This window comes from Polistes fuscatus, unplaced genomic scaffold (assembly GCF_010416935.1).
Source record: "Polistes fuscatus isolate 324 unplaced genomic scaffold, CU_Pfus_HIC Scaffold9, whole genome shotgun sequence".
Taxonomy (NCBI): Eukaryota; Metazoa; Arthropoda; class Insecta; order Hymenoptera; family Vespidae; genus Polistes; species Polistes fuscatus.
In genome coordinates this window covers 8,573,219-8,590,680 of record NW_025113173.1, presented here as the reverse complement: position 1 = coordinate 8,590,680, position 17,462 = coordinate 8,573,219, and the positions used below count along the sequence as shown (strand labels likewise).

Below are 17,462 nucleotides of genomic sequence, written 5' to 3'. Positions count from 1 at the left end.
AATTCGATATTCTAAATAGTCTCAATACTGTCAATATTCTCATAATTATTAAGGCTTCTATTTCGAATATGCGCTAAGAATTTATAATCGTTACATATGGTACATAAATGGTTTCAATGTTGAGTGCTACATGAATTCTAAAGGAAATCTTCGTCAGACCACGCTCGTTATTTAGTATTGAAAATGAAGTATTACATAAAAACAAAACTAATAACATTCACATTGCACGATACGTTACCATACTTTTATACAACACTCGTAAAATTTTTTTAAATAATAATGATTATCTATCACAATGATTAAATATTATTTATATTATGATTATTTTTATTGTTGTTATTATTGTTGTTGTTGTTTTTGTTGTTTTTGTTTTTGTCCCTCTTTTGCGAAATTCAGTGATCTCTCAAAAAGGAGAACAGGAGTAGCGGAATCCAGGCTACGGATTCCGCCAGCCAAGCTGGTGGGTATATGGGACTCCTGAAGCCTATCCTCTAAGCCGCCATTTCCTTTAACTTTTCCCCCAACCAGGTACAATGTTGATATTACTTCTGTGTTAAAAGATCCGTTTGTGTGTGTCTATTCGTTCCGTTTGTTCGTTGTCATTTGTGTCAGTCTGTTTGTTTCTTCATTTTAGACAGCCGTCTGCGTTTTTCCGTCTCAGTCTCGTCTCTGTGTAGGTGGCTATTAGTTGCCACAACTCTCTTGTATGGAGCATCACCTCGACGATTTTGTCTGGAGTGATGGTTCCAACGGTCGTTTCTAGTCTTCGCCTCTGTGCTTTCCAGTGATCGCATTTGAAGAACGTGTGTTCCGCGTCGTCTCGTTCGTGTCCGCAGTATTTGTAGTCCTGTGTCTGTACTTTCTTCATACTGCAAATGTACCGTCTAAAGTAACCGTGTCCTGTCAGAAGTTGGGTAACGTAAAAGTTTATGTCCCCGAAATCCCTCCTAAGCTACGGTTCCAGGTTCTTTGTCAGCCGTCTTGTCAAGTTGACTGTCGTTACGTCTGTCAATCGTTGTTTCCACGTTTGTATCGTCCAGCGTCTTTCCGTTACTATTGCGTCCTGCTGTCTCGTTTCTGCGCTCCCCTCGTGTATCCTCTTGCGCTCGAACGCCAGAAGGTCCACGGGGATCACATCCGCAACTACCAGGACAGCCTGTGCAGAAACAGTCCGATAGGAGCAAGGGATCCTTAGCGAACCCTGTCTCTGTACCGTCATAATTGCGTGGCAGTATTTCTTGGTCTTTAGGGCGTCTGCCCAGGTCTCCGCGCCGTATAGCATAATCGAGTGGGTTGTCGTCATTAATAGTCGTCTTTTCCCCCGCTACGGTCCAATCGTGTTTGCTATCAGACGGGTTAAGGATGCAATCCTTTCTGCCGCCTTCCGGGTAGTCTTTTTTGTATATGTCCAAAAGGTCAACTTCGTATCAAGGGTCACTTCATGATACTTGACTTCCCCTATGGTAACGATTTCTTCGGTACCAACCATCATAAGTAGCGCATATAGCTGATGTCTTAGACTCGTTCGTGATCCATGTCTGTTTCGTCTTTGTCCTGTACGGTTCGCATAAAATCAGAATGTCCGCATCGTGTTCGTCAGCTATCTGGGGAAGTAGCATGTCTGCTGTCCTGCTTCTGTTCAGGTTTCCCTGTATTATTCAGTCCGTCTTCCTGCCCTCTTTCTACACTCCTCCAGTGCAGTCCGGAAAACCGCACAGCTCCCGAATCAGGCGAGATGCGCTGTGTAACCGTGCTCCGCCTCAGTGCACAGAAGGCAAGGCGGTCCGTTCTTGCAGTCGGCGGCAAAGAGTCTCGTTTCACCGCATTTTCTGCATCTTTTGTCCTTTCCACACTTGTGAAATTTGTTATTGTGTTTTTGTATCTTAGACACATGTAGCATTTCGTCGTAGATATTCGTTTCCGGACACGGCAACGAACCCATCCGATCCCGATCCGCCCCGACCAAGAAGCACTCCAGACTCGTGTGTGATTTATTTTTATTTCTAATTTTTTTTATATAGGAAAGATATTTCCGTATGATCTATAGGGTTAACGATTCAAGATACCTATTTCATTATATTCTAAAAAAAATTTGTTACTAGCTTGACTTGAAAATTTTTTCTCAATTTTAACAATTATTAAATTAGATGGTAAGAAAAAGGTTGCATTAGTATTATCCAGAAAACGTATAAGATTTTCAAAAAGTAAGAATAACTATTTGTTATTGGAAATTTCATAAAAAAAACAAGATAAAACTATCTCAACAGAAGTACTCTTTGTAGTTCGAGAGATTTTCATTTTGAATTTTCTTGATTAACCCGCACTGTTAAATTATGCTTAAATATTTATTTATGTCATTGAATTAGCAAATTAAATGCTTTTACGTATAAAGCATTGTCATTATACTTTCTTTAAAAGAAATCTTTAATACGGCATCCGATGACCTTTGACTTCTCATTGTTTTTTATATAAAAAAAAACTGGTGTGAGAACTTATGTAAGCACCTAACAAGTTATACTTCTTTGGCGTTAAAAAACAAATATATAACCTCAATTACCTTAAGAATAAAAAAAAAAAAAAAATTTTAAAAAAATAATAATAATTTTGATTATTATCATTATTAATTTTTCTTGATTCTTTTTAATATTTCTTGTTTATTTTTTAATTAATGTTATTATTAATATGTTTGGAAATAAGCATTCTAAAAGAACAGCGCAAACCTACAGTTGTCGCACTAGGAACACGCGTCGTTCCTGAGCGCCTTTTTTGACGCCTCGCAGTAACGCCGGTTTTTCCGGCAGCCGTTACCCGGTAGCCATTATAGTTAAAATTCTCAAACGGTTACGACGGGATCTTCAAGGACTCTCTGATACTTACTTGCGATCTCGTTCCGTTTCTCTGACCACTCAAGTGATTAATATAATTACTTAACGTCTACTCTCGGGATTAATATGATCTTAAATATCTTTAAATCGCCTCTCGTTCGTCAAAACTTGTCGACCACCTATTTGTAACAGAATTATTTAAAATTCAAACCAGGATTTGTAAAGTGCTCGGCGTTCATCTCATTTTTATTTTATTTCCTTAACATTTGGTCCTTAGGGCCGTATCGGGCATTTTTACAATTGCGAATTATACAATGCAGTGTAAAGTGCGTGTAGTACAGTTTTCTGGCTTTTTAAATTTGATCATAGCGAGGCTAGTGCTATCTCTCTAGCTCGCTCGTATTAGTGCGCTGCGAGGCTAGTGCAATCTCTTTTTCTCACCCGTGTTAGTACTCTGCGTGGCTAGTGTCGTCTCTCGCACTCTCTCGCGTTCGTGCGCCGCGAAGTATAATGCCGTCTCTCTTGCGCTCTTACATTCGTGCGCTGCGAGGTATAGTGTCGTCTCTCACTCTCTCCCGCTCGTATGGAGCGTGTGTACTATTCGGCATTGCCTGCCTGTTAGACCGCTCGTAAGGAAATTGTCGTATCGTCTCATTCGATCTTTGATCATGCGTGTCATGCGCGATAAAGATGCAGCCCCCAAGGGGTCAACCGACTCAGTACCGTCTCTCTCTAGGTCGCAAAATCAGGTGACAGATCTACTCAGTGTCTCAACGAATTAAGGGGCGGTGACTCGAAGTCAGTCGCCGTCAAAGCTCAGTTGTGAGCTAGTATTACGCGTTCAGGCTCAAAATAAGCTCGACGAGTCGATAAAGGACCTGCGGAGCCAAGCCACCGATCTAGCAGCTGACATGTCGGTGTCTGAAGTCACCATGATGCTGGACCAGCTCGAAGTGATGCACTAGGCTTTCCGTTCAGAGCACACTTGGTTGGTGACTAACTTGCCCCCAGCTCATTTGGATCATACCTATTTCAAAACAAAGGTCCATCTCACTGAAAGCAAGTTGGTGATCAAGGTCAAGCGCGTATTAGGACGGCTCAAGGATCAGCTCACGCAGTCTACTCAGCCAGCCGCTGCAACTGCAGTTGGATCTCGAACCCGCTCACGTCTACCCAAATTGACTGTGCCTAGTTTTAGCGGAGATATCCGCAAATGGTCAGACTTCAAGGCCATGTTCGTCTCAGTCATCGGAAAACGCTAAGATCTGAGCGACCTTGAGAAATTTCAATACCTCAAGGCTGCAATGCAGAGTGACGCTTCAGAGCTCAAAATCAACATTACGCCAGATCATTCATCGTACGCAGCAGCGTGGTCAATGCTAAACAATCGGTTTGAGAACAAGCGGCTTATCATCAAGTCTCACCTTGAAAGACTACTAAACCTCAAGCCAATGCAGAAGCGACAAGCCAGCTCACTCACCAAGCTGCTTAACATTATCAATGAGACAACTCAGGCTCTTACGCATGCCAACACCGATGAGTGTCTCATGGTGACGCTTGTCAGTGGACTACTCGACCGCGACACACGTGAGAAATGGGAAACAATGCTCACGTCCTCAGATGGTTTCTATTCACTTAGTCAGCTCACGGAGTTTCTCTTGGCCCGGGCTCGTACTTTGGAGAACATACAGGAGAACGTGACCAAAGCGACTGCTCAGCTCAACGTTGCGAAGGCAACTGTGCCCAGCCGATTCAGTGCTCATCAGGCTTCTCAACAGTCCTGAGCTAACTCACCAAAGACGGTTACTCAGACGACTCAACAGGCAGCTCAGTCAGCTCAGCCTCGTTCAACTTATCCATATGATTGTTGTGGGCAGGATAACTACATTGTGATGTGTCCGAAGCTGCGCGACTACTCTATCAGTCAGCAGTTAAGGGTTGTGAAGGAACGAAGCCTGTGCTGCAATTGCTTAGGCAGGCACAATGTGAGACATTGCAACAGCCGCAGGCATTGCAGGAACTGCAATGGCTTGAATCACACCACGCTCTATGGTGCCGAACTCGCTAGCCTCTTCGGCAAACTGTCAGACCACATTCAGACAGCTCCAGGGGATCAGGCGACAGTTAGTCCTTCGGACCGGAATTTCCTACAGGCTCCGGTGATAGCTGATGCTTAGCCCTCAACCGCATGAAGATTAGGTCAGTTCGTCGATATAACCGACCCCACAGCGACGTGCCCACTCACGCAGTATAGTCATCTCACTTTTCTGGCAACCGCAACAGTTACAGTCTTCTTACCCATCTCGTCATTTTAGGTACGCGTACTCATTGATCCCGGGTAAGAAATCTTATTCATCAGCTAAGGTCTCACCAGACAACTGCATCTGGAGCGGCGACACTAAACGCTGGACGTCTACGGAGTTGGAGGCAAAAGGACATCTCAGATCAGCGATGTGGTCACTATCTACTTTCACTCCAGATACAAACCACTCTCGGTGAGAATAACGGCTCATGTGCTAAAGACGGTAATCAGCATCCTGCTGTCTGGCGAGATATCTCACGAGCCTGAATGGCTCCATCTGAAAGGATAGAACCTCGCTTACCCAGAGTTTCACACCCCAAAAGCAGAAGACGTGATCATTGGGGCAGACTTTTACAGACAACTCATCAGGCCTAACATCATTCGGCATTAAGCCAGAGACCCCATTGCTCAACTGACGATCTTCGGGTTAATAACTATCGGCCCAACTCGTGCTCCAGTCACGCTTGCAAGGAAAACACATCATGGCATCCCACAACCGACGAACTCTTGCTTGCGAGACTTACTCACAAAGTTTAGGGTTCAAAAGGAGGTTCCGACGGTAACTGACGTTAAACTCATACCAGAATAACTGGAGTGTGAACACCATTTCAAGACGACTCATGCGAGAGACCTGACAGGGCGTTACATCGTCAGGATACCTCTCAACTTTTCTCCGAAACTCTTAGGCGACTCTCAACACACGGCTCACGCCTGTCTACAACGAACACTCACATTGTTTCGCAAAGATCATCAGTATCAACAACGGTACACTCAGTTCATGAGAGAGTACGAGGAGGCTGGTCACATTACCAATCTCGACGACAACTCAACAGTCAGAAGATCACACTAATATCTGCCGCATTACGGAGTTCCCAAGCAAGACAGCTCAACCACTAAGCTCCGAGTGGTCTTCAACGGCTCAAGCAAAACCTCCACGGGCTACTCTCTCAATGATCTAATGTACGCTAGTCCAAATTTGACGCTCAACTTTTTAGATCTGCTCATCTAGATACGCCGCCGCAAGTACCTGTTCGCCACTGACATCACGAAGATGTATCGGCAGATCAAGAGACACTCTGACGATTGAGATCTCCAACGAATATTGTGGGTATACGAGCAGCTCAAGGAATCTCACTTCTAACTCACCACAGTTACATATGGAACCAAGTCAGCTCCGTTCTTGGCAGTAAGGACGCTTCTTCCACTTGTGAAAGATGAATTCTTAAGTTACCTGCTTGCGGTTCAACCAATCACTCACGGTCGATACGTCGACGACATTTTCGGAGGAGCAGATTCAGAGGGAGAGCTGATTAAGACTGCTCATAAACTAATACATCTGTGCTACGCGAGCAGCTTCCAACTTGCTAAGTGGCATTCCACATCTAGCTAGCTATTGGCAGAGCTCCCTTTTGAAAGTGGCAAGGACTCAGACATCTCATTTGACGGTTGCGACACTAAAACTCTGGGAATACGCTGGTCATCTCAGCAGGATACATACAACTTCTCAGCCATCTCACCAACTTACTCCAACAGATTCTCAAAACGCCTCGTCTTATATGAAGTATATTACTCGTATATATACTCATATCTATACTCAAATATTTGATCCATTGGGGTTCGCCGCACAAGTTGTCATCAGAGCGAAGATGTATCTTCAGTCACTTTGGTTGCACACTCTCAACTGGAACGACGCACTACCAGAACCACTCATACCTCAATGGCTCAGCATCAGACAGGATCTCTCTTGTCTGGTTAGACTCTCCATCCCACGGTGGTTAAACACGTTCGCTTATTCAACGGTTGAACTGCACGGTTTCGCTGATGCATGAAAGGTTGCTCCACTCGATCATCTAACCATCCCGAGGTTAAAGCTCTCGGCAGCGCTTCTACTCTCCACGCTACTCAAACATGTTTGCGCTACTCTAAACATCACTATTACGAACATACATTTGTGGACGGACTCTCAAGTGACACTCAAATGGATCAAGGCTCATCCATCAAGATGAAAGGATTACGTGCACAACCGCTTAACCAAGATACAGGAACTTACGAAGACTGCTCATTAGAGGAATGTACCAGGCACTTCAAACCCAGCTGACTGTGCATCGCGTGGAATAACCACAGATCAGCTCGATGAACACTCACTATGGTGGACGGGAATATCATGGATGACTTATACAGAGGACTCATGGCCTGCTCAACCTGATGAGGCCCCGGATGATAAATGTGCTCAGGAAGTTCGTGCAAGCGTTGCACATCACAAAGTACCGTCCATTCCTGAATATCACTGGGACCTCATTTACAAGTTCTCGGCGCTCAAGAAGCTGCTCAGGATCACCTCACTCTGTCGCAGAGCAATCAAGAGACTCTCACGGAGGATCGACTCAACCCTAGCAGTTCTCATCTCAGCTGCCGATTTGGAAGACTCGCGATTCTTTTGGGTCAAGTTAACTCAGTTAGCATTCTTATAAGAAGAGCTCGCTGGGCTCAGACTACAATCTCACCTGCCAAGCTCTCACCCAATCAGCCGACTTACCGCCTTCATCGACAATGAAGGTGTTTTTAGAGTGGGCGGTCGTCTCAGTAGATCAGAACTCTCATATGACACGAAACATCCTGCAATCCTTACTCGGACCTCAAGATTCTCAGAGCTAATTATCGCTCACTCTCGCAATCAGACGATGCATGGAGGAACTCAGTCGACTGTAGCGTTTATCAGACAGCTCTATTGGATCGTCGGCAGTCGAGCCTTAGTCAAATCCTATATCCTCAGGTGTTTGGTGTGCGCTCGCTGCAGGGGGATCTGTGTCCAGCAGCTGATGGGCTATCTCTAGCGCGAGTCACACCATCACGCCCTTCTCACACACGGGCATTGACTACGCTGGACCAATAACGTTCAAAACATGGCGAGGCCGCGGGGAAGAAACTTACAAAGAATGGATCTGCGTGTTTGTTTGCCTCACAACATCGGCCACTCACCTTAAGGTGGTCTCCGACTAGACCTCTGAAGGGTTCATAACAACGAACAGAAGTTTTACCTCAAGACGCGGGACCCCGTCTGTACTCTATTCTATTATAGCACAGCGCTATAATAGCACAGCGAAACTAATTTTTGGGGCGCGGATGCGCAACTCAAGCGCTGCTTCGCTGCTAACTCACCTGGACGTCAAAAGACCTCCGCGCTACTGGCGCAAGACAACACACAGTGGCACTTCAACCCACCAGCCGCGCCCCACATGGGTGGTAAGTGTGAAGCAGCGGTCAAATCGTTGAAGTTCCACGTCGAGCGCACGGTTTGAGATACGTTACTCACATACGAGGAAGTATCCATGCTCCTAGCTCAAATAGAAGCCATCCTCAACTCACGACCTCTCTAACCGATCAGCGATGACCAAAAGGACACGACAGCGCTCACCCTAGGTCATTTTCTCATGAGCACTCACTTCTAGACGTCTCGGTCAATTGGCCGTCCCGATGGCAATTCATTCAACAGCAGATGCGGCAATTCTGGCGCTTTTGCTTCACTCAATACTTGCAGCGATTGCAAGCAATCTCGAAGTGGAGGCACCCTCACAATAATATACAGGTCGGCTCTCTAGTTCTGCTAACTGATGAGCGGCTGCCTCCAGGAAAGTGGCCAATAGCCAAAGTTCTTAAGTTGTTGCCAGGGGAAGATGGACTCACCTGGGTGGTGTCTCTCAAACCACGAAAGAAGAGAAGACGACTTTATGCCGTAAATTTGAGATCGTTTTGCTGCAAATATTAAACACCGACAAAACTCGTGGTGTCGATATTTACCATGTAAATATTTGTAAAATTTATGTGTTAAAATTTGTAAAATGTCTGTGAAAAAATTTTCACTCTCATCACATTTTCCCAAACGCGCTAAAAGAAGTATAACTTGAAAAATTCTACTTATTCTATATAAGAATGAATTATTAAAAATCTCTTTATTGTTGTTTTTCACAGATTATTAGAAAGAAAATACAGAAGAAAAAAAGAAATATAATAACGAAAAGAAGATCCAAAGAATTAGGGAATAAAACAACCATTTTATCGTATAATGAGCTATTGTTAATCTGGAAACAATAAACAATAAGAAGAATGAATAAATAATAAATTGGTAATAATTATATTTGTTATAAAAAAGACATTGTCAAAAAGTTACCTTCTATAAAATGGTCTTGATTCGTCAACCGTCTCCATCGGATATTTAAGTAAATATACTCGAACTCCCTTAATGTAAGTACTAGAAAAACATTCCCAATCAATATCAGAAACATTAAAAAAGAATTTATGTTTATCGACTACAGATAGCTTGTCCCATAATTTCAAAACGTTATCGTTTCTGAATTCCCATTCGGTAAATGTAAAGTAATTCATTACATATTTAAACTTTTCTATATTTCTTTATATTTTAAATAATCTAAAAAAATATACAATAAAGTTAATGATGTTCTTTTTTATCGACAAATAATAAATCGTTTGTTAATATAAAATATTGTCAGATATTACCTTGGCTTTCTTCCACTAAGATAAGCTATCGAGTCTACTATAATTGCTGGTATCCAGTGCAAAAAAATTGTCAAAAAAATATGAAAAGAATAATTATGGCTAAACCATAGAAAGTAATACCATAAAACTTTTTTCGTCAAAACATTAAACCCATGATTTTCTATATAATTTTCCATCATATTCCACGTAACTGATTTTTGAACTGAGGAGACAACATTATAAATTGGAATCTCTTCGTTACCAGGCAAATATTTGACTTTTCAGTTAGAGAGATTAATAATCTGTGGTATGTACCTACAATAAAAGTTCTTTCTTATTAACTCTAATTATAATTGTAAAAGTTCAACTAAAAGTAAATTTTAGAGATTTTTCAGAAAAGAAGAAAAAACTTACTGGTTTTGTGCAACGTCCCATGCGGCAGCAATAATGTTGTTGACAACATAATCGGCGGGAATTATGTCGCAAATAAATTTTTCATTACAATATAGCGTGTGTAAAACACCAGTCGCACTTCCTACAGCAATACCTGTTATTCCATAGAGATTGTTTATCCAACCGACGATTGGTTCCTTTTCCGTTGCGACAACAATCGATGGCCGAACGATACAAGCAGAAATTCCATTAGAATACTGCTGTACAGTGTTCACAGATTGCCTTCGAATATGCATAGGTGTTGGGCCAATTACCAAGTAGCCTATATAATAAACGAATTTGCTAATAGACTTAGCTCTAAAAACAAAGCAATAGTATTCTCGTTTTATTACTTTGGGTTTATTAAATCTAATTGATCTTCTTTCAGAATCTCTGTCAATTTGATTATGACTTCTGTCTTTATAGGTGGCTTATAGAATTTTTCTTCAATTTTACTATATACGCAGTAGGAGTATGCCGTTGATACATAAACAAAGGCCTAAAGAAAAAATTTATTACAAAATAAGAACAGTTTATTTTTTATAAATCACATCTTTAAATAATTAATCAGGAAAACAGTACGCTCAAACTTGCCATCTTCTGTGCGAGCAAGAGGAGATCCCTTGTTCCTCGAATATTCATATTAACTATTAAACGAATATTATCTATAAAACGCACGGATGCTGCACTGTGGAAAATTAAATCGGTATCTTTAATGCGTTCGCGGTCTTTCTCTGACAATCCTAAATTCAATTGACTCGTGTCTCTTTCTATCAGAGTAATTTTTTTTCGACATTTTCTTGTTCTTTCTTCAATCTATCTAAAATCTGAAAATTTTAATATACCTGGTAATATTGGTGATTTTTTATTGACATAATAATTAGTACAAATTACGTAACTTTACTTAAAACATCATTAAAATACTCTTTGAATCGAGTCTGCGGATCCAGCAGTTTATTTGCTCTTATCAGCAAGTAAATCGTTGTTTTTTCTGGAAAACATCTACAAATAGCATTTCATTTATAGAAACAATTTTTGGTAGAAAATATATTCTTATTAAAATAAAATATCATTATATAAGTTTACATATAGAAGGAAAGAGAAAAAAAGAGCAAAGAGAGAAAAGAAAGAATAATTATCGTGAAAAAAAATAAATGAGTAAAAAGGACCTATTAAACGTACGAATAAGTATGTTTCAGAGGATGAAGATTATTTCAAAAACGTATAAATACAAAAGATATGCGTATATTGTGTCATCTAAACATTAGTTCGATTTTGAATTCTTTTAACTAGTTGCTACTCCTAAATTATTATAGAAAAAATTTTGGACTGAACAGGAAGCAGTGTTTCCTTTCTTATGTAGGTGTATATATAAATACAGAAGAAATAAAGATTTAGATAATACAGAACATTTACTATTGAAAATGCACATATAGATATTTCTACAATAGCAAACTAAGTATGAGTGCATCAGAGTGTGTTTGTATATGTGCGTGCGTGCTGATAAATACTTGATTGAAAACAGAGCATCTATAGTATTAATTTTTATCAGAGATGGCGTGATTTGGAATAAAAAGAGAAGAAAAGTTAAGGAGAAAGAAACCAAAAAGAAATGATTTTAAGCGTTTGACGATAGACGATAAAGGGAAATGACGTATATATATATATATATATGTATACATATACGTGTCCAATGAAAACAAAAAAGGATGATTATTGTTTGAGAGATTAGGAAGTGTCTGCTATTGATGATGATCTTCTGTTAAGAAGTACAAAAATATATATGAATAGTTTTTGTTATGAAAAATTAGGATATTGATATATATTTTAATATAGCTACTATACACACTACTTAAAACAAATACATTTCTTGATTTTAAACCATACATTTGGAATCAAACCTTACATTTTACTTTAAATCTTGCCTTATACTTTATAAATCTTGCTTTTTTTCTTAAAACCTTGCTTACTATCTGTTCATTTGTTGTTTATATATATAGATTATTCCCTCTATCAGCCTTTTGTTCTTTCCTCGGTTTCGGTTCCCTCCAATATTCGATGGGATTCGTTACGACCACAAATCAAGTGATAATTTTAATCGCCGCTATTTTACTACATAGCACACTCTTACCAAACAAAGGAGTTATATTTAGTTTCTACTTTCTCTTTTCTTGTACATATTACAGTAAATAAATTTAACAATCTCAACAGTTTTAGTAAATAAGTACTACAGATAAAATAGTATAAGTAGCGACGATATTTATCAGTTACTCGGTAGACTATTGGACAAGGATTGCTAACCTATAACTCGCACGTCTAACATTTATCCACAAAGATCTCTGAATTGAATTATGCAGTTATTTTTATATTCTTTAATTTTCAGAATAAAGAATAAGATTTTCTCCATAGCTCCTCACTTAGTTACTGACCCACGAATATAACGCTGCAAGCAATAATAAGCAAAATTTGACCCACGCATCCGAAAATGTTCGCCATCTTTGCTATAGGCATTTAAATTTCTATTACATTTTACTTGGTGAATTATATCTTTGAATGAATCTGTATAGTTATTCTATTTATTCCTTTTCTCTTTTTTGAAATTTTTAAGAAATGGTTTTTCTATTAAAATAATAATAATATAATTAAAAAAATCCTTATCCAATAATAAAAGCTAAAAATCTGTAATAATTTTTAGGGATAGCCACTATTATAAAGATAGAGCATACAATTTTTCTAATTTTTTTAAATATTTCTGGAATATCTCTCTTCTCTGTTTCTGCTAAGCAAATAGTTCCAGAAGTTATCATAATTTCATCTTTGGTTTTTACTTAAAATTTTCCTGAATCTGAAAATTTATATTATTTCAAATATTTTTCTAAAATATTATTTATAGTATTGCTATTTATACTTTTAAATATCATAATAATAAAATGAATTTTTTCGTTTCTAGGTACTTCTAGCAATTTATTGTGAATAATAATGTTCTCGAAAATAAAAAATTAACAGCCTTATTCAGTATAAAATTCGAGTAAGTATTTAGAACCAACTTTAAATAGACAGCTGAAGAAATTATAACATTGCCGTTATTTTAAAATTTCGTAAAAACTTGTATTTATTTAATTTCAAATCTACCAGTTCTTCAGTTTGTTGAGTTTCACGCGATTTACCACCTTCCACGTGCCTGTCAAAAAAACACAATAATAATTTATACCATCTATTTGAGAAAAGTCTATTTTGCACTTACCAATCAGAACTATGTTCCCATCAAACAAGAGGAGAAATAGATAGGGTTTCTCTAGAAACAGGATAAGGAACTCTCTGATAGAGATTTCCTTGCGTAATTGTATATCCAAGATTATAAAGCTTTCCTAATGTTGATAAAATAAGAGTTACATTGTCCTTATGACCTCGTTTTGTTAATGATAAATTAATGCAACTATTGTCCAACGATTTTCTAAGAATCGCCTAATAAATTAAAAGTATTAGGTTATTTAATTTACAAAAATTGTATTAAAATATATTTTTTAACAATTAAACCTGTAGAAGTCCATGGGGTGAAATTTTAATCGTTAAAGCATTTTTTGGTAACATTGTTAATATTTCTTCGAATATGACAAGAGAAAGGAGATAATTCGTATGATATTCCGGTAAAGATAAGTGAGCTTTCATTAAATGCCACTCATTTTTCCGAATAGACGTGCATATCCAACGTTTACTGCGATATTTTGTTAAGAAATGACTTTTTTTAAATATTCTAATTACTTTGGACCAGCTGGAGAAATGTACCGACTATAAAAAGCAATATTACTAGTCAGCACGGTTTCAGCAAATATTCCTTTACTCTAAAGAAAAAATAATTAGAGTATCAAAATTTTATTATTTTAAATGTCTATCAAGAAATCTTCTAAGCATTACTTGTAATTCTTTTTCAAAAGCTTTTATGGACTCAGTAGGTCCACTTATGGTAGCACTGTCGGGTCCCTTATGACAAGCAACATCAATGTCTTCAGGACAGAAATGTTGCAACAGTTTGTAACCTAGACCTACTGTGGCCATCGTTCCGTGTATCAAATCACTTTCTACTGAAGCGAAACCACGAGAAAGAGCGCTTAAAATCAATTCCTCAGCAGTTAAGTAACCATCTGCGAAAGAACAACCAAGCTCACAAACAGAATGTCCGATTAGGTAATTCGGTTTCACGTTAACAGCATATAGAGTATCCACCAGACCAATCTATGTAACAATTATTCGAAATTATTCATTCAAAAAAAAAATAAACACTGCCTAATAGAAAATATCAGATAGATTATTACTTTTATTGCTGCTTTTCCCAGAAAGCAGTTTTTAATATTATCGTATATGGTTAGATTTTTATCGCATATAATATGTACAATATCGAAACTTAGAAGTCTTAAAACTGTGACTTCCCCGCAGTTAAACGAGAAACTCCACACAAAAAAAACAAAATACGATCCTTATCCCGGTCAATTTCTTTTAAATTGAGAAAATATACACGGTTTAGAACTATGTTGCCCTATTTTTGGTCAGTCCGTTCAGCCGGTACTCTACCAGGGATCTGGGCTAGATGATCTTAGAAGAACCAACAAGAGCCAATAACTTATAAGGTTGAGATGGATGAGGGGTACTTACCCTTGAAATAGATGAATACGACCTCTAAAAAATATCGTTTGTGCTGAATGCCGATAATACACGGACCCAATTGCCTTTGAATCGATTGTGTCGATTGGATCTTTAGACTATCACTTATCAAAAGACCCGTTTACCGACTGAAGTTGTCGGTAAGGCAGGTTTCTCTATGAACGACAATTGACATATGTTTTTACTATTACCGTATGCTGTCAAAAATGACAATTATCGATTGTCGTTCATAAGAGTACTTAATACAAATAGAATTCACAGTGAATATAATTTCTTCTTCTTCTTCATTCTTTAGTTTAGGCAAATTGCCTGTTTCGTAACGACGTTTTTTTTCTGCCTATTGCACTGTTAAATTGTCGCACCATCGTTTTCGTTAGCGCCCCGTGCTTCTGCGGCCAACCGGTGACTTATCCCGTGCAATTCTGACAATTCTTCCGTTGTCCATTCTGTTGATATGTTCGTTCCATTCTCTTTCCTTTTTAGTATCCATTCGTTCATGTTTTCCACTTTGCATGTTCTTCTATATCTTCACTTCTCTCTCGATCCAGTAGTGTTTTTCCAGCTATTCTGCAAAGAACTCTCATTTCGGTTGTCTCTGGTAACTGTTTCGTTTTCGCCGTGTCTGGTCGAGTTTCTGCGGTATGTGACATAATAGGTCTTACCATTGCCTTGTAGATTCTTGCTTTGGTCTCTATGTCCATGTTTTTGTTTCGCCATATTGTGTCATTGAAACAGCCCGCTATTCTGAATGCCTTCATTGTCTGTTCTCTTACCTCTGCTTCAACATCACCATATCCTGAGATTTCTATTCCTAGGTACTTAAATCTCATTTCCTGCTGAATAACCTTCCCTTCAATTTCAAGTTTGCATCTTAACGGTGTCTTTGATTTTGTCATGCATTTAGTTTTCTGGGCCGATATTTTCATATTGAATAATTTGGCTATACAGTTAAATCGGTGTAGTAGACGTTGTAGATCATCCTCATTTTCGGCATTATTACAGCGTCATCAGCATAGCATAAGATAGTTATTTCTTCGTTGCATATTTTATATCCTTTTAGCAGTCTTACATTTCTTATTATTTCGTCCATAATGATGTTAAAAAGCAGGGGACTTACGGAATCCCCTTGACGGATACCACGACCTGCATCAATCGGTTCAGTCAAGGCACCATTTATCTTTGCTTGGATCTTATTGTTTCTATAGATGTCCTCTATTGTCTAAATAAGATTATTCGGAATTTGCCGGTTATAGAGGAGGTGTATAAAATCCTTTAACTGCACTCGGTCGAATGCCTTTTCCAGATCAATGAAACACATATATGCTAGTCTGTTGTATTCAATTGATTTTTCTGTTATCTGTCTTATGAAAACCGCGTCTGTGCACGATCTGCCTGATCTGAATCCCTGTTGATCGTCTTCTAGATTCGTTAAGCTGTTAATTTTTTTCGTTATAATCTTTGTTGTTAGTTTTAATGAAGTGTTTAAAAGATTTATTCCCCTGTAGTTTTTAGGCAGCTTTTGTCTCCTTTTTTAAACATAACTATAGTTGTACTAGTTCGCCATTCGTCAGGTATTCTGTGTTGGTAGTATTTTTTGTATTAGGAATGTTAACTGTTGTGTGAGACGTTGGCCACCATATTTTAATAACTCGTTTGGAATGCCATCTTGCCCTTGGCTTTTCCTATTCTTTAGTCTTCGAATAGCTGTTTCTACATCACTGGACTCAATTTGTATGTCGCTTTAGTTATTATTTCTGGCGTATTTAGTTCCGTTTGAGGTTCTTCTGATTTATAGAGCTTTGTTAGATAGTTAATCCAATTTTCTTTTGTGATCTGGTTTGTTTCGATCATTTCATTGACCTCCTTTCTTTGATTTCTAATAAATCGCCAGATTTGTTTTTGAAGTCCATAGAAGTCACTCTCCATTCTTTTCGAGAAAATCTCCTAATAATGTTGCTTTGTTTGCCTTACTAATGTCGCTGTTTGATTCCGGATTCGTCTATACGTTTCGTATGATTCAAGTGTTCTTAATGTCCTATAGTTAAGGTATGCTATTTTTTTTTTTGCATATTTCCCTAATCTCTGGGCGGAACCAAGGAGTTTTGATCATTCTAGCCCGGTTTTTTACAGTTCGTGTTTCCAGGGCTTCATATGCAGCTTCTAAAATGTTAGTTTTTAGTTTCTTCCAGGCCGTGTTTGTATTATCTTCTTCTTTATTGGGTTTATTTCGATTTTATCCTTTAACCTGTTCTCATATAGTTGTTTGGTTTTTAAGTTCCATAGTGACTCGATGTTTATTTTCGATTCTTGAGTTGCTCGGGCAAGATTTCTTTGGGGTTTAACTTCATTTTTATCTTTGCTAATAGCAGGCTATGATCGCTTCCTACATTCGCGGAATTTAACGTCCTGCTATCTAATATTTGGTTTGGTTTGACGTATCTGTTGGTAACAATATAATCAATTGTAGACCTAAAGCCTCTGGTGTTGCTGTGTGTAAATTTATAGTGTTCCTTATGATTGTAAAATGTATTATTAATCCTTAGCTCGTTAAATGTGCATAACTGTGTCATTAGTTCTCCATTGTCATTTAACACGTTTTCGTTGAACCTTTGTTTTATTCCAGGTATTATTCGTTTCCGATGCGGGCGTTAAAATCTCCAAGGATTATCATTTGTTGGTTACTTGGTAATGATCCGACTAAATTTTGTAGTTGGTCGTAGAAGGCTTCTCTTTCTTCTTTTGTTTTATTA

At 38.5% G+C, this 17,462-nt stretch overlaps 1 protein-coding gene across 1 annotated transcript; it reads right to left on the bottom strand.

Moving 5' to 3' along the window:
* Positions 1 to 7,986: 7,986 nt before the first annotated feature.
* LOC122525766 (fatty acyl-CoA reductase 1-like) lies at positions 7,987 to 12,549 on the bottom strand. Its single transcript, XM_043648692.1, has 6 exons — positions 12,483 to 12,549; positions 10,648 to 10,823; positions 10,407 to 10,552; positions 10,036 to 10,296; positions 9,296 to 9,475; positions 7,987 to 8,131 (listed from the first exon to the last, which is right to left on the bottom strand). The coding sequence occupies exons 1-6, from the start codon at positions 12,547 to 12,549 to the stop codon at positions 7,987 to 7,989; spliced, it is 975 nt and encodes a 324-aa protein (XP_043504627.1).
* Between the last annotated feature and the right edge of the window lie 4,913 nt (positions 12,550 to 17,462).

Coding starts and splice junctions, on each gene's coding strand:
- LOC122525766 (XM_043648692.1), bottom strand. CDS start 12,549: ATGGCGAACATTTTCGGATGCGTGGGTCAAATTTTGCTTATTATTGCT. Junction 10,553..10,647: donor TCTTGCTCGCACAGAAGATG/GCAAGTTTGAGC, acceptor TTTTTTCTTTAG/GCCTTTGTTTATGTATCAAC. Junction 8,132..9,295: donor TCAAGACCATTTTATAGAAG/GTAACTTTTTGA, acceptor TGAACCCTTCAG/AGGTCTAGTCGGAGACCACC.